At 38.3% G+C, this 24,761-nt stretch overlaps 1 protein-coding gene across 2 annotated transcripts in view; it reads left to right on the top strand.

Moving 5' to 3' along the window:
* Positions 1–24,761, top strand: part of MED14 (mediator complex subunit 14) — a 70,737-nt gene that overhangs the window by 597 nt on the left and 45,379 nt on the right. For both annotated transcript variants that reach the window (XM_032426565.1, XM_032426564.1), the window contains exons 2-10: positions 4,256–4,282; positions 6,562–6,667; positions 12,495–12,668; positions 13,303–13,432; positions 13,893–14,021; positions 14,358–14,465; positions 15,017–15,149; positions 16,114–16,264; positions 16,769–16,880. In XM_032426565.1, the coding sequence (XP_032282456.1) occupies positions 4,256–4,282; positions 6,562–6,667; positions 12,495–12,668; positions 13,303–13,432; positions 13,893–14,021; positions 14,358–14,465; positions 15,017–15,149; positions 16,114–16,264; positions 16,769–16,880 (1,070 nt within the window). The remainder of the gene's footprint in view (positions 1–4,255; positions 4,283–6,561; positions 6,668–12,494; positions 12,669–13,302; positions 13,433–13,892; positions 14,022–14,357; positions 14,466–15,016; positions 15,150–16,113; positions 16,265–16,768; positions 16,881–24,761) is intronic.

Raw genomic sequence — 24,761 nt, 5'->3', positions numbered from 1 at the left:
GTTGCCAGCAGAACCCTATTGATTCCTTGGTTGGAAGCTTTTTAGCCGAAAGCCCCAGGTTAGGGTTTAGGAATACATAATATTCGAATTCCCAAAGACAGGAAATCTGTTTTACAGCGTCTTGAGGGTACATTTTAAATTTAGGTTGTAATTGCTTCTGACAGTTGGAACTCAGGAGATCTACTGTGTATAAAATAATCCAAAATTTTGGATTCCAAGGTTTGTTTGTTTTTTCCTGAAATGTTTGAGAGTGTTTGAAGTCTTAACGCATTTAGTGTAAGTAAAAGATTTATTGTAACTGGTCTTCTGTTATTGTCTCTTGGAATATGTAGGGAGTTTATAAATCAAGTTACCAATGAAATGCCTTGGGACATGATTAGGTTGTTAATCCCTTCAAAATAGGATCAGAATACACTAATTTTCAGTGTGTGAAGAAAAGACACTATAAAATTTGGGGGTATATATACCTTAATTACTGTTATACATTTTAAATCCAGGTTCAGAAAAAGTAAGAATTTTAAGTTTTTACTTAATTTAGTTTTTATCTTTTATCTTGTTACACTGCAGATCAGTGTTTTCATTTGTATGCATTAATATGTAGATATTAGGCTGTAAAGTGGCATAGTAATTTGTTACCAGAGACTTAAAATATTTGTTTGCGGATGACTGAGTTAGAATAGGTTCCACTTATTCCTGTAAAACATCATTCTCACTCAGTTTTGACATATGGTACTTTATTGAATGGAACAGAAAAAAGTCTTCCCCGTCTAATGAGAAACTTAAATAGCTGTCATTAGGTGTTATTAAAGTAATATACTTCTCTGAACCAATTACTCTTGGATTTCATGAAAATTTAAGAGTGTCTATGAAAAAATTTCATATATATGTGAAGATCACCTACCCAATGTATAGCTATGGAAAAATGCTGAAAACTGCTATCAGTGATTGTATAATTTGTCCTTTCATAGAGGATTTCTAGAAATTTTTTGAATTATATTGTGTTCTTCCTATTTTACAACTTAGTTACAAAGAAATGTCTATTTTATTGCAGTAGAATAAGTGTATAGTTTTAATCCTGCACCCTTTATATGATGATGATTCCCATACTTCTGTCTCCAGCAGAGACCTCTCCACTGAACTCCAGACTCTATATCCAGATGCCTACATTTAAATACGTAATGGGCATTTCAGTCAATTCCACTTGATATATCCCCCCCCCCCCCAAACCTCTTCTATCTCACTAAAGAGTATCTCCATTCTTCCTGTTGTGGCTTAGGCCACAAATTTGGAGTAATTTCTCTTTCTTCCAATCCCATACCCAGTACATCAGCAAGTCTTGTCATCTCTGACTTCAGAGTCTGACCAGTTTTCAACATTTCCATCAAGTGTGAATCCTTCTCCCATGTTAACTGCAGTAGTCTGCCAGTTGATATCTCTAACTGCTACCCTTGCCCCTTTACAGTTTTTGTCATCCATAAAATAGCCAGGACGATCCTTTTAAAACTTCTCTGCCCACAACTCTGCAGCGGTTCTCCATCTCACTTATGGTAAAAAGGTTTTATAGTCACCTGTATTTGGAGTGACCGTAAAACTTATGGTCCAGATCAGGACACTTTTGAGCATGAAAGGTGGTGTTCTTAATAATAATGCTGGGCGCACCTGGGTGGCACAGTAAGTTAAGCATCTGACTGTTGGTTTTAGCTCAGGTCGTGATCTCAGGGTCATGAGATCGAGCTCCATCCTCAGTGAGGAGTCTGCTTGAGATTCTTTCTCTCCCTCTGCCCCTCCTGCCCGTGCTCTCTCTCTTTCTAAAATAAATAAATCTTAAAAAAATAATGTCGGAGCAACAGGCATGAACCAGGACTATCTTGGGCAAACCAGGACATGTGTGTGGTCTGTGCCTTCTCCCCCTTCCCTCTTTATCCTCATTTCCTAATACTCTCCTCTTTGCTTATTCTGTTTCAGCCACACTACCCTTCTTGATGTTTTTTGATAGTGCCAGGCACACTCCCACCTTAGGGCCTTTGCTTTCCCCCCAGAAATCTGTGGTTTGCTTTCCTATTTCCTTTAGGTCTTTGTTCAGATAGAACTTACCAGAAAGACTTTCTCTGACCACCCATGAAAAGCACTCTGCCCCTGCTGTCTATTCTTTACTCACTGCTTTGTTTTTTTCTTATCGCTACTGGGTACCATTAATTTATTGTCTACTTCCTCCCCACTGGAAGCTCCATGAGGATGGGAATTTTTGTTTGCTATGTTCCCTGGGCCTAGAATATAGTTAGGCACATAGTTGGGGATTAACTAAGTATTATATTGACTTAATACATTAACAAATGAATTTTTAGAATTGCCATTGTAGACCATGGAGTATTTAATGGGAAAATACATTCCTGCTCTTGATACTTGGGTATATAAAATAACTCTTTTCTCTTTTGATTTGTGCTAGCCAAATTAGTTTAGGAACTTACCTTGGAGTTCCTAAGTCATATATTTTTCCTTATTCCAGGTGGGAACTGTCAGAATCAATGTATTGATATAAAACTAGTGTTCTAGGTTTACTTTATAAGAGTCTTATTTCTGCCATATTTGATATTTGTTTGTGAACTATTGAAAGTAAAAAGGACCGCCTTGGCAATTTCAGTGGTTTGTTTGTGGCCACAGATTTCTGTGTTTTTTTTTTCCCCCCTTCTGCTTGTCTACCCCCACCTCCTCCCCAACATGCATGCTCTCATCTAAGAGTTTATACTCTGCCTTGACTTCTTAGGGAATTAGGTTCTCCTCTTTTTTTTTTTTTAAACCTGTTTTAATGAAAATTAGAAAATGCTAGGGTCTCAGTCATGTAAACTTGTCTTATTACACTTCAGTGTAAATAAGTGTCTGCGACTTCCAAAAATTTGCATTTTAGGGCTTTTGCCCCAAATGGTGGATTTGTTATCCATAAAGGAATTTTAAATAGATTAGGAGGAATTGGGAGGAAAGGGATGTAGACAACAAAGCCTAATCTTTGTCCCGGAAATGATACCGCCTCTGACATGAGATGATCCTTTTAGGATCTCTGGGGCAGGTGGGAAGAGCTGGAACAATATTTCCTGTTCTTTCTACCCCCAGAGGCTCTCCTCTTTTGTTTCTCTCTGGCTCTTATGCACACACCTGCATTCAAGGTTCTCATTCTCTCCCTCCCTTGAGGACGAGGGTTGTGGCTTCTCAAAGGGAGTGTTCTCGGGAGCTTTCACATGTAGAGGAACTTGCCAGTAGTAGTTTTTCCTTGCGGTCTTCTAAGGCCTTAATTTCTGCTTGTACCTAGTTTCCTTTATCACCTGGATCATAACTTCAACTTCTATCTCACTGTCTACTCTGAGAATTATTGTTAACTACAGGCCAGAACTCATTTTGATAGTTTCCCCTCCTTGTACCTCGAACTCTGGTTTTATTTTTTCTGCACCTGTGGCCTGTGGGTGGGAGAAGAGAATCTAAGTGGCTCAGTGTGTGTTCTTCAAGAAGGGATTAGATGTAGAGGAGGCTTTAGAGTTGCTCAGGCCTTTGAATCTTGAGCCATGGGATAGAGGTTTCCAGAATGTGGTGATTCAGGAGGCAGATCACGACCTTTGTAAGCATCAGTGAATGTGAGAGTGTTAAATGGTATAATTTAATAGGGAAAATAATGACATTGGTTGCTGGCTGTTGTACTGGAGAACTAGCAAAAAAGAAATCAAAATCTTACTGGAGCTTAAAAGTAATCATTTACATCTAACCACCATGCAACATCATAATTACCATAAAACCCTTGGCTGACACTGGTCCTTTTGTGTGCTTAGCTTCCAGTTTTGCCCATCCTGACAAAACATGGAGAGATTATTTCTTGGAAGCAAGGTTCCATTGGATACAAGGAGGCTAGCAGCTAGTATTCTGCATCCGTGTCTATTTTGGTTTTAAAAGAATATTTTTTCTAACTCTATGATATAGTAGTGTGTTTAATGTAAGACTTGAACTTTTTAAATGTTTGAGGTTTATGCAATACCTTTTGGACCATCTTGAGTGGGGAGGAATGTTCCTTTGTTGGTTTTTTCCCTTATAGCCATATTGCTAGAAACTCGTAAAAAAGAGTAGGTAGCCACGTAAGCCTGTAGTGGCTATTTATCTAGTTTTTCTGAAACACTAAGGTGTGTAATAGAATTGAAATAAAGACCGTTATCATAGTTTGATGAAGGTATGTGTATATTTAGTCAATTTCTTTTGTTTTTCTTTTTTCTCTTAGACTGCCAAGGAAATCTGATGTGGAAAGGTGAGTATGAAAAAAAACTTAAATCTGTGTCTGTGTTGGTATATCTATGAGAGTGTATGTGAGAAAGAGTGTGTGTGTGTGTGTGTGTGTGTGTGTGTGTGTGTGTGTATGAAGGGTAGGGCTGTGGATTGGAAACCTAGGTCCAGAGAACCTAGGGTGATGTTTTACACCATTTGTTTAGGGAACCCTGGGAAATGTGATTTCCTCATCCTTGACAATTCTTGGTGTAGACCAGCTCTGGACCTTGTGTTCTAGAAACCTTTGTTGTTAAGTCCCTGAGGGGGAGAGGAAGATGTAGAAGGTATAGAACTTAATAGAAGAAGCTGAGGAACAGACTGACTTAAGTTGGCTGCTGATTTACTGTTTGCTATGAAGATGCTATTAGATGTCTTTAGAGAATTGACATTTGCATACTGCTATTGCTGTTTCATAGTTGAATTTTGATTGAGTTGGAGTTTGGGGCTTAAGACATAACTAAACACCACTGTTTCCATAGGCCAAAGGAACAAGATAAATTAAGGTTTCAAAGTAATCCTGTAATGGAGGTTTAAGTTGTGGCCACAGTATAGGCTACTTGACTGTGTCTCTGGCACTCTTATGCTCCTTGGTTAATTTTTTTTTTCCTAAATACCAAGTCACTAGGGAAGATTTATTAGTGACTCTGCTCCCCACCCCCACCACCAGCTATCTTTCTGAGGGAATTGGATCAAAAAGGTAGAGATGGGAGAGACTGTTGAAGCATACTTTCATTATGGTTTGGCTGGTCAGTTTTAAAGGAAGGAAATGTAAATCCGGATTTCTTCTGTCCACTCTGGGGTGGGAAGGGAAACTGGGCCTTGAGAAACTGACTCATGCTGCTGATCACTTGAGATTGCATGGTGTCAAAAAAGTCATGTTACAATAGTTTACAAAGGTGGGTGTTTGCTTTCCAGTACAGGAGATTGTTTGGGGAACCAAGTTAATAATAGACAGATATGTTTGCTCTAGGAGAAGAGCAGAGGGCTCACGTGCTCTGTAAGTCATTGCTGAGTTGGAGTTTGAGTACTGGGGCTCCCAGCACTGAGATGGTGCCAGGTCTTAATGTACATTTCCTATTTCTGCTGTGCTCCAGTCTTGCCTGTGATGCTCTGCTTGTTATCTCTCTTAAGATCCTTAACAGACACTGGCAAGGAGTCTTAATTGTATCTGTGCCCTTGCTTCTTCTCTTTGTACTACCAATAATCATATTGCTGGCTGAATCTTAAGGAAGCCTTTTCAGGTTTTTTTGTGGGCTACGCACACATGCTCTCACTAGGAGTTAGACTCTGTAGTCCTCAGTCAGGATTATACTTCAACAAAAGCTTTTATTTTGGTGCATTGCCTCATGGTGTTGCTATTGGTGAGATACAGAGATGTGGGTTGGATCTGTAGTCCATTGAACAGCTGTACTGAGATTAATATAGGTCAGAGTCCACTTGGAGGGAGGTTGATGTCCTGCTGGGTCCTGTCATCAGTCCCAGCCTGTCGAATATATTTTTCAGTATCTTAAGGTAAACTACGAAAGTGATTTTCAATTTTATAGCTGTCAGGAAATTGAGAGGTCTAGCTAACATACTGACAAAGCTTTTAAGGCTTTATGAGATGATAAAAATACTGATGAGTATTGAGAGAATAAGCATCGTAGTGGATATAGCATAAAAATAGATACGGACAGACCATCTAGCTTTTATTTTTAGTGCTCAGTTTACTTTAACTTTGTTTAGATGATTTAATATCTAAGTTTGTCACTGAAATTAGTTTGGTAAAGTGTTGCATAGTTCTTTGATTATTCAGGTGTTTAAATCACGCTCTTGCAAGCTTTGGTAAAGATCTGTTTCAGTTCCTTTCTCGTAACAAAAAGGTTGCAAATTCATAACTCATAGTCTTAATTATGAAATTCCTGACTCTTAATTTGTTCCTCTCTGTGACCTAGTTAACTTTTACGTTGTACTTTTATGTCTGTGAATTGGGTATAGTTCAGTAAACAACTTCTATTGTCACACAAAATTAATTTTTAAAATGTGATGGTGGTTTATTGCTAAAACATTTTTTTGGATTTATTACTCGGAAGTAGAAAATAAAAAAATGCATGCAGTATACAAAATGTGACAATAATTCATATTTAGGTAAGTACCTTAGGTGGTTCATTTTATTGTAATGGTTATAAACAAAGATTGATTCATATTTTAGCCCAGATGAAATAAATTGTGAAATACTCTTTTCAAATATGTTGGTTCATTAAGAATTGTTTTATCTTATAGGAAAATAGAAATAGTGCAGTTTGCTAGCCGGACACGTCAACTCTTTGTTCGACTATTAGCTTTAGTAAAATGGGCTAATAATGCTGGCAAGGTGGAAAAATGTGCGGTGAGTTAAACTTTTGATTTTATTTTATATAAAATAACTTTTTGGAATGTCAATTTATAATAGACATAGCTTGTAATTTTAGCTTTAATTTATATCTGTTGATTTGTTTTGAGAGATAGTACTTAAGTGAGTAATCCTATTTCTGTACGAAAATGTGTAGGGGCACCTGGGTGGCTCAGTTGGTTAAGCGTCTGCCTTTGGCTCAGGTCATGATCCTGGGGTCCTGGAATCAAGCCCCACATCGGGGCTCCCTGCTCAGCGGGGAGCCTGCTTCTCCTTCTGCCCCCACCCCCGCCCCCCCTGGTGCTTTTTCTCGCTATCTTTCTCTCTCGAATAAATAAGTGAAATCTTAAAGAAAAATGTGTAATATATTTCTGTAGAAACTTAGTATTTGATCACCCAAGCAGGAAAAGAGAGTAGGTCGTATCTGGAGACATCGTTACTCTAGAAGACATTAAATATGAGACTTAAACTACAGGGGGGAAATAGCTTTACATTTGTACACTTCCTTAGAGTGTGCAAAGTACTTCCTTGAATTTTGCCCATTGATTCTTGAAAACCCTCTTGAGTATGGCAGAGTTAGTGTTTTCTTCTTGTTTTACAGATGAGGGAATAAGGTTCTTAGGAGCTAAATGGCTTCTTCAAGGCCACAGAGCTGATAACAGCATTTATCTGTTTGTTATTTATCTACTGATTCTCCAAACCCTTTAGTGAGCACAGGGCATAGGATATGGCAGATGAGATTTAAGAAAGGCACAGCCCCTGCGCTCAAGAAGCTCATAGGCTTTGTCTGTTAAATCACTCTTGAATTCAGAGGAGTGACATGTAGTGAAGTGTACCAGAGATGCTAAAATCTGCCTCCCCTGCCCCCCAACCAAAAGAAAAGAAACCCAAGTTATGAGCCCATAACTTGGGGAGGATGGCGCCGTGTTAACAGACGAGGCACATGATTACTCCCTTCTGTTTTACTTCGGTCACTTCCTGTGAGGAGAAAGGAAAGAGAATAGAGTACCCTTTCATATTGGAAAGGGTAGAGTAATCATCATAAAGTGAATAAAGTCCTAAAGCAATGAGAGCATTTATTCACTTTGAGGTCAGCTCTACAAAGCCAAGTAACCTTCTAGCCACTGTCAGTTATATTTGGAAAGTAGGTAGATTCTCTAAGCTTAACACTGATGCTCATTATTTTTTTTCATTCAATTATGTAATAACATTAAAATTTTTTTATCAGTTTTTATCAGCGAAGGCAGAAAAACAGCATTACATTGGTTCAGTTTTATTTGAGTCCTTTTCAAATTCTCTTAAAGTTTACAAATTAAAATGAGCAGCCACCTGGTCATTATAGAGGTATGTAATAAATTTCTTTTTAGCACCCTGACAAGCTAAGTTGAAAATATTTTTATAGTACTTTTATATTTGCAAGTCTATCAGGGTTTGCCTCTTCCACAAAATCCCACATCAGAAAAGAATCTAGGACACAGTTGTGTTTCTGCACATGATTTCCTGACCCCTCCCCTCCATTGTAGCCACTGCATTCACTGTCCTCGGTTCTACTAGGTTCCTCATCATTAGACACAGAGCCTAGGTGAAAGTTGCTAAAGTGAAAGGAGAAAAGGGGTGGTGAAGAAGTTGAGAATTGTAAATTCTAGAATAATAATTTTTTTTAAGTTAAAAATAAAACCCAATTTTCACTGAAGTCGATACTCAATTCCAGCTCTACCAACTAAGCTAGTGACAGTGCTGGAAGAATTCTACCAAGATAAATTCCAGCCACATATCTTTTGTCCATAGGAGTAAGCTGTCATCCTTCTGAAATACAGCCTCGATCACAGGTTTATTTAGAGGGAGAATATTTTGTACCCCATATATTGTTTTTCTCATGGGGGAAAATGTTCTTTGATTCATCTGTTGTCTGTTGGTATGATAGGGAAATTAAAGTTTGTATTCAGAAGGTCTTTTGTCCACTGAAAAGCATCATTTGAAGGATAGTTGTGATTATAAATATTAATAAACAGACATACCAAGCTTATTTATCAGAAAGTTTTATAATTCATTTTTCTGGAAATTTGGGATACCAAATGTAGTAAATCTATTTTGGTTGAAATGAAGAAGCATGGTATAATATTTCTGAAAAGCCTAGGGTTTTTTCTTAATAATTACTTAACTTGGGGTAATCTTTTCTTAAAAATGTTCAAACTTGCAATGAAAAGTTAGGTGTCACTGAAGTATATCAAATCCAAGTGTTCAGTCTTTCAAACCTGGTGTTAAATCCCTAATCATATCATGGGTATTTCAGTTATCTGTTTAATACTACTGAGTTGTGCTTCAGTAACATAATGTCAAGGAAAATCCAAAACTCTTGGTTTTGAAGTTGAGCCGTATTGTAATTCATCTTTCATTAATTCATAGTTCAGCATTCTTTTATTAGTTTTTTGAATTGGCTGTTCAAATAAGTCACATTCTGAATAAAGTCTCATATTGAATTTATGTAAAGTTTTGGTATTTTTGTTTTGTGAATGTAGATACCACAGGTGTGTTTATGTCAGGTATTAAGTCCATCAACTGGAGAATTAGAAGATTATTCATGTTTTGATTCTTCTGTTCTCAACCTAATGATTATTTACCTAGTCTCATTTGAGGTTCTTAATAGATAATGATCTTTAGCCATACCAGACATATTAAGTGTGTAACAGTGTATAATATATAAATACAGTTTATAACTCTAATGGTAAAACAGTCTCGATCAGGTTTTATTTAAGAAAAAATATCTCTCATATTCCTGGAGCTTTTTAAAAAACAGCTTTATTGAGATATAATTCATATACCATACAATCCACCCATTTAAAGTATACATTTCAGTGGTTTTTAGTATATTCAGATATGTGCAACCATCAGTCAATTTTAGAACATTGTCATCATCTCAAAAAGAAAATTTGTAGCCTTTTGCTGTCACCTCCAAGTGCCCCCCCCCAGCCCTAAGGAAGCATTAATCTGTTGTCAATAGATTTGCCTACTCTGAACATTTCATATAAATGGAATCGTAATATGGGGTCTTTTGTAACTGGCTTATTTCACTTAGCATAACGTTTTCAAGGTTCATTCATGTTGTAGCATGTAGTAGTTAGTACTTTGTTTCTTTTTATAGTTGAATTGTATGGATCTACTATATTTTGTTTATCATCAGTTTGTGGACATTTAGGTTGCTTCTAGTTTTTGGCTGTTATGAATGTCGCTGTAAATATTCATGTACAAGTTTCTGTATGGACATTTCTCTTGGGTATATGCCTAGGAATTGAATGGTTGGGTCATATGGTGACTATGTTTAATCACTTGAGGAACTGCCAGACTGTCTCCCAAAATGGCTGTACCATTTTACATTCCCACCATCAATATTTGAGGGTTCCAGTTTTTCCATGCCGATACTTGTTATTGTCTGACATTTTGATTCTAGCCATCCTATTAGGTGTGAAGCTGGTATCTCATTGTGGTTTTGATTTGCATTTCTCTGCGGACCAGTGATGTTGAATATGTTTTCATGTGCTTTTGGCCATTTATGTATTTTTCTTAGAGAAATGTCTATGAAGTGCTCAGTTAAATTTGAAAGGAGAATATTAACCATATTAACAGCTGGCACGTGAGTGCTTAAAAAAAAAAAAAGGAATGCGATGATCATTAGGGACCTGTATAGTTTTACTAAAAACTAAGTTACTCAAAACTAAAATCTGATGTTTATTCATTAGATTTCTAAGTCAAAGGAGTATAACTGAAGCTAGTGTATTTTGAATTGAGCCAGAGTAGTGTCAAGAATGTTTCATTAATTACCCACGTTTAAGGTGGAGCAATGTGGGCCGGATGAACTGTAGTACCCCACTAGGGTTGATGCAGGTCTTCCCAGAAGGAGGTCTTTGGTATTCTTTGGCCTTGGCTTTGGTCTGATAAGCATTTTTACAGTGACCTGGATTGGAGACTTGGGATGATCTAAATCTGAGTAAAAACCAGCTCAGAAGTTGAGAGAAGTAGGGGCGCAGTCGGTTGAGCATCTGACTCTTGGTTTTGGCTCTGGTAGTGATCTTAGGGTCATGGGATGGAGCCTGCATCAGGCTTCACGCTCGGTGCAGGGTCTGCTTGAGATTCTCTCTCTCTCTTTCCCTCTGTCCCTCCTGCTCGTGCTCTCTCTCTCTCTCTCTTTTTCTCTCTCTAAAATAAAGATTTTAAGATTTATTTAAATCTTAAAAAAAAGGTTAAGAGAAGTAGGATCCAAATGGTTTTAATGTGTTAGAATCAGATTACAGTCCTGCTTTAGTTTCAGGATGGAGAAAGGACCTTGCTTGATAGAGATTCACGTACAAAATATCAAGGCCTTTTAGTGGACTCCCAGCTTGCTGTGTGTTAGCACTGTCATTGCTGCTAATAAGTTAATGTTGTTGTCATTGATAGAAATCCATTTTAGTAGTCATGCAAGGTAGCACTTCTGGGCAGTCTAAGAGAAGAAACATTTTTTGGTTCCAGTTTCTCTGATTGTTGGCTTTCTTTGGGCAGGTGTCTTAACCTAAGTCTCAATTTTCTCATATCTAAGGTGATAGTCATTATCTGGTTTTGTCTATTTCCTAGAGTTGTGAAGATCAGATAATAAAATGAGTATGGAAATACTGAGAAAATGTAGGACATTGTGTACCGGTATTAATTGTGGGTGTGATGTGGTATTAATTCTGGATACCATGTTTTAAGTTGACCACTGATAAATTGGAGTATTTCCAAAGCAGCAGAACAAGGGTGGTGAGTCAGAAATTTGGAGATACAGACTAAATGAAGTGACTTGGGATGTTTAGCTTGGAGATAGGATGGGCTTCCTCTATTTGAAGGACATGAGAGACATTACTGCTCCAGAATAGAAGATAAAAGTTTCAAGGAAGTAGTTTTCAGCTCCGTGATGAACTCTGCTAGTTCAGGTACCCTTATGAAATGCATTCAATAGAGAACTGATGGAAAGGATTTCTGTTTGGGGTATGAAGTTGGCCTAGATTTCATACAACAGGCAACATTTAGGGAGTATTTTATGTGTTCTGGGCAGTGTTCTGAAGGTTTTGTAATGTACTAACTCTTTTTTTAAAAAGAGATTTATTTATTTGAGAGAGAGAGCGAGCACTCAAGTAGGGAGAGGAGCAGAGGGAGAGAATCTCAAGCAGATTCCCTGCTGAGCACAGAGTCCAGTGCAGGGCTCCATCCCATGACCCAGGAGATCATGACCTAAGCCGAGAAACCAAGAGTTGGATGCTTTAACTGACTAAGCCACCTAGGCAACCCTATGTGCATTAGCTCTTAATTCTCAGAACAACCTTACGAGGTTGGAAATCATTATCTCCATTTCACAGTTGAAAAAACTGAGGCCCAGAGAGGTTAAGTGACTTGCCTAAGGTTATTGGGATAGTAAGTTGCAGAGTTAAAATTGAGACTAAGGCAGTCTGGGTCTAGGAGTCCATGCTTTTAACTACTTTGTTACCAGCCAACTCCAGAAGTCTATGAGAGTAAAAAGCATTTTATTCTATTTATTTTTCCTAACTTCTGATAATGTACTTGTAATGTTAAGGATGGAGAAACAAATTGGAAGACCTTTTACTTAAAGTGATAGAAAGTTATTGTTTTTAATGCCAAATACAAATGTATTAAATATTTCTTCACATTACTGGGAAATTTCTTGAAGAAATGTTTCAAAATGTGGAAAACTATTAATTCCCTCAAAGTTTACTTTGGAATGAATAAATGATATTTGAAGTGCAAAGCAGCTTGTTATCAATGAAGCTTAATATATTTACCCTTTGCTTTAAAGATGATTTCAAGCTTTTTAGATCAGCAAGCCATCCTGTTTGTGGATACTGCTGATCGCCTGGCCTCGTTAGCTAGAGACGCCCTAGTCCATGCACGCCTGCCTAGTTTTGCCATCCCGTATGCCATTGATGTACTGACTACTGGGTCTTACCCACGACTGCCCACCTGCATTAGGGTAAGTGCATTGCTCACCATTCCCCTTCTTAAAAAAGTTGAAGGGTTTGGCAATGAAGTCTACTGTGTTACCAACAAAACAACTATTCTCTATTTTTAAAACAGTTATGTAATTCACTTGTTTCTCTATAACTAAAATTGTGGTTTTTTGAAATAAATTGAGGGCCAGAATGTGAATAACTATCAAAATGGATGAATCTATGTGTGTGTCAGGTTAAACATGTGCACATTAACTTATATTTATTTCAGATGTGAAAATACTACATGCTAGTTGCTTTTTGGAAGGTTGTTTGTTTTTTTTAAGTACTATTGTGGTAGTTGTTTACTGACTTGGTGCTATTGTATTTTATACTTTTAAGAAGTGGTGCAAGTCATCTAGTGACATGAACTTGGTCTCATAAATAGAGCATGAAGAAGATCGTGTTGTATTACTGACTTAGCTGGGTGACTGGTGGAATCATTGGCATTCTAAAGCATGATAGTAATGGTCATGTCACTATTATTGGATGTAGACTGCAGAAATGAGTGTTGAGATTCTCTTGGGCAAAGTACAAAAATATTATGTTAAGACAGGCACAGGTAAAGATTGTGTCTCTTTGTAACATTATTTTAAAATCACTTAATTTTTTTTGTAGGATAAAATTATTCCTCCAGACCCAATTACCAAGATTGAGAAACAAGCCACACTTCACCAGCTCAATCAGATTCTTAGACATCGGCTTGTGACCACAGATCTTCCTCCTCAGTTAGCAAATCTTACAGTTGGTATGTACCTGAAGTTTATTTAGTTTTTTTTTAAAGAATTGACTTGTTAGAATTTTTTTTAAACAGCGTTTAGGGTTTCGTTCGAAGAAATACTATTTTGAGGTTTTGGCTTGCAATTCAGGTGGTGTTCAAATATGTGACTTGTCAACCTGATCATTTTTCTCTTTAGTACCTGGGGATAAAATTTTAGTACCTGGCGATAAAATGCTGGTATGTGAAGCTGGGAGCAGGGAGGAGAGAAGAAGCCCCAGAGTTACGCCTCAAGAGAAAATTGTTAGTTGATGTTAGAAGTGTTAACTGCCTTTGGCTATTGCTTATGCAGGAACTACTGAATTCTTTGGACACTTAGGAAAGAACTTTCAAGCTATTTAAAATTTCTTTTAAGTTAGACTGAACGTTCTAGGTTAGCAGGAAGCTGCTTATTTTCTAGCAAGTAGTCATGTTTTTCTTCTTCTAAAAGCAAATGGCCGGGTGAAGTTTCGAGTTGAGGGAGAATTTGAAGCCACCTTGACCGTGATGGGAGATGATCCAGATGTTCCATGGCGTCTTCTCAAGCTAGAAATTCTAGTTGAGGATAAGGAAACAGGAGGTAAATCATAAATACGGATTTAAATCATAAATATTAATTCAAATGCTTGGTGTTTTTATATTATTGAAACATTCTTGCAGAATAATAAATGTTTAGCAGTTTATCCTGTCGTTTGAAGCAGATGTTAGGATGATCATACCTACCTACCTACCTATCCATAGAGGCTTTAGTGTTTCTCAAGTATAATGTTCTCTGGTTTCGATAGATAACTTCAGTTCTTTTTTCTTTTTTCTTTTTTTTTTAATTTAGTGTTAGTATACTCTTCCTTAGTTGGTACTATAATATGATCTGTACACTTTTCTGATTAACCACCTTCTTTTCTCCTGCCAATGGAAGATGGGCGAGCCTTGGTTCATAGTATGCAAATCAACTTTATCCATCAGCTGGTGCAGTCTAGACTCTTTGCTGATGAAAAACCTCTTCAGGACATGTATAACTGCCTACGTATCCTTTTGAAATTTGAGACATATATTTGTAAGGAATTTGTGTGTCTCTCTCTTCCCCACATTTCCATTTGCCTCCCCCATCCTGAACTGTAGCAGACTAAACTCCTTCCTCCCCCTTCCTTTTTGGGGGTAGAAACAGGGCTGGGGAACAGGTCAGTGTGAAGAATAATTATACATTTGTAATAAACCAAATTTTAAATTTTACTGTTCACTTTGAAGGTAAAAACAAAAATGAATTAGAAATAGTACAATCTGGAGGGAAAAAACCAATGCTATTTGGTCTACTCATATTCTCTAAACTGATGAATTAGCGGGCAACCTGGACCTTACAGTTTGTTTATGTTGGTTCAAAATTAAACATAAAACTTCTTTCTAAAATTGTGCCACAAATTATAACACTTTTTAGTATATGTCATTGGAGAAATAAAATTCCAGAAATTTCTTTCATAGCCAGCTTTTGGGGAAATAAAGCTTTCGTTAAATGAAGTTTGCTTGTACTTCATTGGCTGTTGTAGTGATTTATTAAGTTTGCTTAACGAGACCCGTCAGATTCTTTCTGCTTATCACTTCAGTTAGAAGTGCTACATTCCCAAACTCTAATGTTAATCCGAGAGCGGTGGGGAGACCTTGTGCAGGTGGAAAGGTACCATGCTGGAAAGTGCCTCTCCCTCTCAGTTTGGAAGTAAGTGAAGTTGATTCTGGTGAGTTCATGCTATGACTGTTAATACTCTTTTTCTTCCTTTTTTTCTCTCATGCATCTGATTTACTATATACCAATAGCTGTATACCTCTTAGCAACATGATTTTATATAGTAAGGTTCCTGGTATCGTATAAACCACATAGGGCATCTATAACTGACCCCTTTCTTAGAACGTGGCATGTTTTAAATACGTAGACCTTTATTTATATTAAGATTTGCTTTCTTAAAAAGTTAGATTACTCTGGGCTCACACCAGATTGCTGAAAGACCATTAAAATTATTGGGTATGTTTTAAAACATGCTTGCTTATCACAGTTTTACATTTTGAATTGTGCCTTTTAAAATCTTTTTTTGGGGAGGGTTTTGGGGAAAATCAGTATCAGGCTGTTTACAGTCCTTGATTCCCTGGAACTTGGCTTGATTCCCATTTTCTGTGAAGGAATCAGAGATTAATAGACACCTCTTAGAACACAGGTTGTTAGTTTTGGGATTTTTGTTTGTTTGTGTGCATGTGTTTTGTTTTTACATTCTGTGTCTTTTTTTTTTTTTTTAAGGACATAAATCAAATATTGTGTTGGATTATAGAATAGTCTGTGGGCCTGTCATGTTCTAGGCTCTGGCTAAGGTACACAATGGATTGTTTCTGTTTTATTCCAAAAGTTAACAGGCTGTGTTGGGAAAAATTTTTATTAATATTTCTTTTTTTCTTGGGGTGCCTGGGTGGCACAGTCAGTTGAGTGTCCACCTCTTGGTTTCGGCTAGGTCGTGATCTCAGGGTCATGAGGTCAAGCCCCGTGTTGGGCTCTGCGCTCAGTGTAGAGTCTGCTTAGGATTCACTCTCCCTCTTCCCTCTGTTCTCCTGCTTGTGCTCGCTTGCTCTCTCGCTCTCTCAAATAAATAAATAAATGTTTTTTAAAAAGAAAATATTTCTTTTTTTCTCTTTAGTCAACAGGTTCTTGGGAGAAAAACAGGGACGGCATCTGTTCACAAAGTTACAATTAAAATCGATGAAAATGATGTCTCTAAGCCTTTACAGATTTTTCATGATCCTCCTTTGCCAGCTTCTGATTCTAAATTAGTAGAAAGGGCCATGAAGGTAAAAGATCTCAATATATTTTAATACTGTTTTGATTAAATGAGTATATATAACTTAATATTTATACTTAAAACTTTTAACACAAATTCTTTAAAATACCCAGTTGTTCCTAAAACCTTTTATGAAACTTGTTTTAGACAAATGTTATGCTTTTGCATTTTTTTAATAACTAATGTTATATATAATTTTTAAAATGTTCTTTCAAATTTTTTAACTTAGGTCATATCACCATTTTATTCTGAAGTTCTGCCATTTAATCACTGATAACCAATACATACACTGTCTTGATACATACTTGCCAAAATGTTAGCTGTGGTCTTTAAGCTACCAGTACCATACACTACTGTATATTTCTTTTTAACTTTAAGCTTGCTTCCTTTTACTGGTTAAAAAATCAGTGTGATTCTAAAAGGAACTGTCTTGAAACACAATAATCTGCTCTCAGACTTTTAAAGTAAATATGTTTAAATTGCACATACGATCCTGTTCTTTTTGTTTATGCAGATTGATCACTTATCAATAGAAAAGCTCCTGATTGACAGTGTCCATGCACGAGCTCATCAGAAACTCCAGGAACTGAAGGCCATTCTGCGAGGCTTCAATGCCAACGAAAACTGTAGGTTCTTTTAAACTGGCATTTCTGCCTGCCTTTTATGTTAGTATCCACTTTTATGAAGCATCTTTCTTAATCTGACTTTTTTTCCTGGTTTTTTTGTGGACGTTGGGCATTTCTGCATTTTAACTTGTGATCTACCAAGCTTGTCCTAATTTTTCTCTTATTCTTACTTTTTTAGCTTGGCCTTATTTTTGAAATGTATGCATATTGAACCTCCTTAAAGCCTTTTTCCTATTGAAATGGAAGTTATTTTAACATCTTACTATGAATCTTATTTTTTTTAGGTCTTCTAAGAATAAGGCAGCTTTGCAGATACTTATTTATAAAATACGTCTCTTTGAGGGAAGCAGAATTTATCCCTGGTCTTTTTAAAGATTTTTTTTTTTTTTGAATTGTTAATACATTAGTGGGATTCAGATAAGAAATATAGATATACACACATAGTGCAAAATCTTCTAAGTTTACTTACTTAGTAAGTATGTTTAGAGCTTTGGGGGACAATCATTTAGAAAGCCAGTGCTTTCATTCTAGAAATAGTTTCACAGTATCATGAACATATTCACTCTCCCTACCCCACTCGTTTTTGGTTGTGATGACCTCATGCCCACAGTGAACAGCCTTTAATTAAGTGAGCTGATGTAGGGGAAGTGCCATAAATATTATGATGTCTTTAATAGTTCTGGTAGCAAAGGGACTGCCTTTCATCGCCACAGAGCCCAGCTCAGTCCATTATACTTTAAAAAGCAGCTTCTTCGGTACCACTTTGACGAATTAGGTAAAAATACTGCCTGAAGGAAAGACAGTCAGGAAAATACATTTGTATTTAGAATACAACAGTCATTCAAAGAAAGTGAAAGAAAAGAGGTGTACAAGAGGGTCTGAAAACAAACTAAAGACTAAGGGGAAGGGCAGCTTAACTTAACAAAACTGCAAGTGTTGGCCTTAAATCTTGTTTGCGGGGACATGCCCACTAGCCCCATCGGGGCTTAACAGATTTATCGGGTTTTGATAATTTTAATTTAATTATAAGATGCATTGGAAGTCCTCATCCCCCACCCACCTCCATTTTAATCCCTCAAGCAAGGATGTTCAATACAGACCTAAAATTTCTGATTGGAAAGTATACAAAACTTTCATTGGGGTTAGAAAGCACACATAACCCCCCCCCCCCCGTTTTCTTCCTTTTTGTAATAGTTTTGAGATAAAATTCACATACGGTGCACTCATTCGGTGGTTTTTAATATACTGAAGAGTTGTACAACTAGCTCCACAGTCTAATTTTAGAACATTTTAATCATCTCCCAAAGAAACTCTGTATCCATTAGCAGTCACTCCCCCATTCATCCCTCCCTTCAGCCCCTGGCAACCACTAATCTACTTTGTCTCTTTAGAATTGCCTGTCCTGGACATTTCAGATAAATGAAATCATATAATGTGTGGTCTTCTGGATATTGTTGTTAGCATAACGTTTTTAAGGTTTGTGCATGTTAAAGCATGCTTCAGTACTTCATTTTTATTGTCCAGTAATCCATTGTACAGATACACCACATTTTGCTTCTCCATTCATCATTGATGGGGTTGCATCTGATGTAGTTTTTTGGATGTTGGTGTGTTTGGTGGGGTCCAGAGCCAATGGCCAAGAAAGAATTCTTGAGACGTCTTTGGTGCAAAATGGTGGTTTTATTAAAGCACGGGGACAGGACCCATGGGCAGAAGGAGCTGCTGCCCTGGGATTGTGAGAAGCGACTGATGATATACTTTAGGGTGGGGGGAAGTAAAGATAAGGAAAGTTTCAAAAGGATTTTCATATGCTAAAAGAAGACTGGGGAAACCTGAGGCCTTGCTATTGTCAAACCAAGGTTGTTTTTCCCTCTAGCAAGGCATTAACATTGAGACAGTTGGGATCTTATACTCTGCCTGCCTCAAGTATTTGTCAGTGGGCTGCAGGTTATAAGGACATCTAATTTTATCTACATTTCCTTCTTCCTTTGTTTCTCACATCATTCCCCCCTGAACAGTTTTGACCCTTAAATCTTTAAGGTTGCTGAGGGTGGAAGGTCTCATCTTCTGTAACTTCTTTCTGCTAATAGGGGTGTAGAGATGTCCCTACTTGTGGGTCAACATTGGTCAGTTGGGGAATTTATATATAGGAGTTACAAAGGCCAAGGCAGCCAGTCCAAGGTAGACAACATATATGAACCTCCTTGAGTAGGAAGGATCATCCTGTCAGCTAGAAGTTAACGGCAGTGAAGGAGTCTTGGCACCAGGCAAGAAGACACCGGAAGAGACAACAAAAGAAGGTTAATATTATAATGAGAATGAGAACTCCGAGTAAAAGGACCTTTGAGAGTTAACTGTAATTTTCCTCCAGTCCTTTATTGTCGTTTGAAAAGAAATTTGAGGTTTTCACAGGTTCACAGGAATAAAAAGGCATGCTAGAGTTTGCTCATTGGTTTCCTGTGAAGGAAATACAGGTTTTATTCTAGATATGTGAGTCCATGAAGAGTGCCCCTCTAATTTTACTGCAGTGGGAGTACATAATATGACCCGGTAGGGGCCCTTCCATTTTGGAGTTAAATCCCCAGCTGTATTAGACTTCCAGTCCTTTAAATAAACCCTGCCTCCAGGGTTTATATGGGGTAGGTTGCTAGTGACTGTCAGATGAGGTTTAGGGAGGACATGGTTTGCATATTCATTTAGAGGTTTATGAATATAACCCAGCCTCAAGAGAATAATGTAACAAAGCATTATAGTCTCCATCTATTGATAGGTTTACAGTGAGAAAAGGTTTTTCATATAGTAACTCAAAAGGACTTAACCCTATTGGTTGTTTTGGGGCAATCCTCATTCGGAGAAGCCCTGCTGGTAAAAGAGTAATCCAATTTTCTTGAGTCTCAATGGTTAAAATCTAGTATCTACAAAAATGTGTTATTGAAATATTTTCATTTTTAATCAGAGATAGCCATATCAGGACTATTTTGTTTGTAAAACAAGTCCAGTTTTAACAGACTTGGCCTAATGATTTACATAAGCTCAACAAGAATAGTGAGTGATCATAGAGATCTTTTACAGTTTGCTTTGCTGGAACTTTTTAAAAGGAATCTCTACGTTTAACTTTTAGTAGCCTCCTGAGGCCAGAAGCCAAGCCATGTGCTTGCCAGACATGCCTGCAATACCTGTAGATTTGGGCAAATTCCTCTTTTTGAGATCCTCAAAGTATCCAGAGGTTCCTGCACCTGCCAGGAAGTGATACTCTTTACTCACCTGGTAAGGCTGCTGGGAACTCTGTAAGCAAGCTATCAGGCCAACAGTTCCAAGGGGCTCTATTGGCTCCATGATTCATAAAGTCAACCTTAGTTCCTTAAAGCTGTCTGGTCATATCTGAGTCGATGCCGGTCTCTCTCAAATATGACATCCCAGTCAAAGCCTTGGTAAAATAACCACTGTTTCCAATGGTGTCCTGTTATAAGGAGAACACATTCTTACTGAACTTAGGCAAATGACTGTAATTGCCATGGAAGAGAGAATACTTTTCGGACACCTTTTGAATTTCGGAGGGTTCAGATAAGTAAAAGGCTTCCGTTTGTTCAGAGGAATATTTATCTTATTTTTCCGTATCATAGATATCTTAAGAGAAAGTTTCCTTAGTCTGGAAGTACAAATATTAAAGAACCTGCAAAGTTTTAAACAAGAGTCAAACTGTAATCATCCTCAGTTTAGTTAGTTCTGGAAATTCTTAGCCATTTCAATTTTATGATCTTAAAGATATAAAAAACCTGTATTTATCAAAAGCCCTTTTTATGATTCTCCTTGAAGATGAAACACGTTTTGCAAGAGAATAAGAACAATAACTATAAATGAAAAAAGACTCAAAAATGGACATGGTTAAAGATCTGATAAGAGGTTACAACCATAGCTGGCAAGGAAATTTGGTTATTTCTGTTCAGTAATCAGAATATTAAGTAATGGCCTCATACCCAGAACATATTAAAACTTTAGAACTGCATATCGTCTCTAGAATGGTTATAGCATTTACCCAAATGTAACCTAAGGCTTATTATTTGTTTAACAGTGCTTCCAGAATAACATACCAATAAGAAGGCCTAATGAGTGAAAGAGACTTTATTTCCAATTTAAATCTTGGGAAGTTTGTTAAAAAAAAAAAAAAAAAACTCAGAAAGTGGGGCGCCAGGGTGGCTCAATTTTGCTTCCATTTTGGAGTTGAATGGAGTTAGCAAAACTTAACTCCTTTAAGATTGAAAAGTTTTAACTAAGTGATCAAAGACCTGATAAAGACAAAACATAGAAACAGGTTTTCTGGGCAGGCAAAAGAGAATAAAACCTTTGTTTACATTTTCTTATCAACAGCACACCAATTAATTCGAGAAAACTTTGTCTTTTGAACAGAGAGAAAAGCAAATTTCAATCTTATGCCCATGTACTTTTAAAATCCCTTCATTTTAGGGGTGCCTGGGTGGCTCAGTCGGTTAAGTGTCTGCCTTTGGCTCAGGTCATAATCTCAGTGTCCTGGGATGAGCCCAGTATCAGGGCTCCTGCCCAGTGGGGAGTCTGCGTCTCTCTCTCTTTCCCTCTGCCCCTCCCCCCTGCTTGTGCTGGCTCTCTCTCTCAAATAAATAAAATCTTTTTAAAAATGCCTTCATTTTAATCTTAGTCTGTCTTGACCACATGTAAAATTCCTTTCCAAAGATTTCCCTACAACAGACCTACAACTTTTTCATTCAGAGTTGCTTCCCTTATTTCCATCAGTCTTAATTACATTTAGCAAAATTTTAACTCTTAGAAACCTTAGTCTCCAGTGAAAGCTAAGTAGTAACAAATTGTGAACTGTTACACCAAAACTCTTTAGACAGCAAATTTATGAATCAGTTAAGCACAGAGCATGTTTACTGACAGACCCAAATATCCTTAGTTTCTCTGCAATAAGAAGTCAAAAGCACAAACTGACATCCAGTAATCAGTGCTTTAGCACTTTATCCTATTTGGAAAAGATCGAGATGGCTAATGAATTCAGTCCCACTTATCTAAGCAAAACTTTGAAGTTTCAGGTTATCAAAGACTTGGAAAGCTATCTTAACAATTACCCATGAAAGCTTGAGACAGTTAACCATCATTTTAAGTCATCTTTTTGCTAACAAATTGTAACAGAGATAACACGAGCTTATTTGACCTTCAGTAAATCTTGATAGAATAAAAGTTTCACCTTTAATGCTGATAACTTTAAAGACAGGTCTACCTTAAACCAACAAACTTAAAGTTAGTTTAAATAACTGAATTATATTCCACCTGGATTCTCTTTTCAAAAGTCAGTTTGTTCCCCATTGTCAATATATCAGGAGGGAGTTTACTTGTCTGATTACGACCAAACACATTCTGCAAGAGGCCCTTAGGTTTGGGACACTGGTGGGGAAATCTCAAGTGGGTGGTGTTAAGTCCAGGGCATGCTCTTCGCTCCTTGATAGTGAGGGAAGGAGGGGGAGGCACGAAGGATGGTCTAAAAGCCAGTTATGCAGGCCGCACTCACGGTGATGCAGAAACAGGAGGAGAGGGAGGCAGAAGAGGCAAGGGGCTGCCAGAAGGCAGAAAAAAGGGTTCCCAACTCTAGAGCTCATCAGCTCCAACAGAGGAGCAGATGCTGTTTTCCCACCAACAAAAGGAAATAGGCAGTCCATGGTAGGCCGGAGAAGACAGGGAATTTCCCTGAAACAAAGGTAGTCTCAGCAGCTCCTTGGGAATATTCCTTAAAGCCCCCATCCCAAGGTAGACTAACCAGAGCAAATTGGTTCCAATTATATCCATTAACCTGGGAAATGAGGGAGAAGCCCTCATGTAGTGCTAGAGTAGCCTGGGTCTATTAGGAGGAATAGTGAGAGAGTCCCTTTGCTAGGAATGGTCTGTGTTTCCTCCAGTAACCTGGGTTTATTGGGAAGAGGCCTATGTAGATAATTATCATTCATATATCAGGAGGGATTTTACTGGTCTGATTACGACCAAACATGTTCTGCAAGAGGCCCTTAGGTTTGGGTCCTGATTTAGAGCCCTGAAGGCCTGGATGGATTTAGGGTACCTCCATCTATTTGCTGTTCCTTGCAGAAGAGAGCTAACTTGATAGATCCTACTGAGGCCATGCAGTACCTTTCTTAAATTTTGTAATCCGAATGGTTTCCAGTGGATTAAAAGGCATTCCAAGGGAGAGTCCTTGGGGACTGAAGAGAAATGGTCCATTACCAAAAAACCCCCATACCCCCGACTCCCAGGTGGGGTCCCACGCGCAGGATACGTCAGAGGTTCCTGATGTCAAAGCAACACGGGGCGTCTCGAACAAAATCGCTATGATCACTGCCTGCCCTAAAGGCCCTGTAGGAGGGAGGCCTGCCTTCCCCCCGCTTCCCCATTGCATTCTAGACTACAATGGGTGCCAGCGTATGGACCCAGTTTACCTTACTTTGAAGGCCCTATCGTGCCTTGGCTTGCCTTGCAGAAGGACCCACTGTGAAGGCCACACTTGCGCCTTGGCTTACCTTGCCCTGAAGGCCACACCGTGCCTTGGCTTGGCTTGGCACAAAGGTCACACTGCGCCTTGGCTTGCCCTGAAGGCCCGCCATGAAGGTCACACCGCATCTAGGCTTGCCTCGCCATGAAGGCCACAAAGAACCCGCCCTTTTTAACCCATGGAAAATACTAGAAAAGTTTTACAAGAGGAAAGTACCCAATTTTGTAACTTAAGTAGTTAGAGGACATTGACAGAAAACAGTAAAGATAGAAATCCATGATGATCTAAGCGACATTCCAACACATGTAGTCTTTACAGCCAACTTCCCTAGGAAACCGGTCCCAGGTTGGGTTTTAATTCAATCGGGTACTGGTTTCAGCCGGATCCCAGTGGAGGTCTTGCGGCCAGAAATGGCAAGACCAGGGATGTGGAAAGGGATCACATTCAACAAGTGAGGAGGAAACCTCACGTGGGAGTCTTAAGATTGGTAGCCATGCTAGTCACTTAGGTGGCTGTCCTGTGTCCAAGAAAGACAGCTTTGTATGAGGACAGGAATAAAGAGAGGGCATCAAGTTTCTGGGTCTCGTTACCATTCTGGCCATTGTACTAACTTCCAGCCAAAAGGCAGGCTTTCTCCTCCCTATAGAGTAGCCACGGGCTAGAGGATTGGAGCTTGGGCAGTTGACATGAAAGGGTTCCAATAAGACTACTCCTTGAAGAGCCACTGAAATGAGAGTAAAGGGAGAGCAAAGTACTCCCCAAGTGTGCACCGAAGCTCGGAGTCCAGATGCCAAGACTTTTGAAGCCCCACGTTGGGCACCAAATGGCGTAGTTTTTGGATGTTGGTGTGTTTGGTGGGGTCCAGAGCCAATGGCCAAGAAAGAGTTCTTGAGACATCTTCGGTGCAAAATGGTGGTTTTATTAAAGCACGGGGATAGGACCGGTGGGCAGAAGGAGAGGCTGCCCTGGGATTGTGAGAAGCAACTGGTGATATACTTTGGGGTGGGGGGAAGTAAAGATAAGGGAAGTTTCAAAAGGATTTTCATATGCTAAAAGAAGACTGGGGAAACCTGAGGCCTTGCTATTGTCAAACCAAGGTTGTTTTTCCCTCTAGCAAGGCATTAACATTGAGACAGTTGGGAGCTTCCTGGAGGAGCATTATACTCTGCCTGCCTCAAGTATTTGTCAATGGGCTGCATGTTATAAGGACATTTAATTTTATCTACATTTCCTTCTGCCTTTATTTTCCACATCACTTCCACTTTTTTTTCCTATGATGAATAACACTGCTTTGAACATTCTTGTACAGGTGTTTGTGTGGACCTGTTTTCATTTCTCTTGGCCATGTACCTAGTAGTGGAAGGGCTGGG

Source organism: Phoca vitulina, unplaced genomic scaffold (genome assembly GCF_004348235.1).
Source record: "Phoca vitulina isolate PV1807 unplaced genomic scaffold, GSC_HSeal_1.0 scaffold35, whole genome shotgun sequence".
Lineage (NCBI taxonomy): Eukaryota > Metazoa > Chordata > Mammalia > Carnivora > Phocidae > Phoca > Phoca vitulina.
The sequence above is the reverse complement of the archived record's forward strand: the minus strand, read 5'-3'. Positions and strand labels throughout refer to the sequence as shown.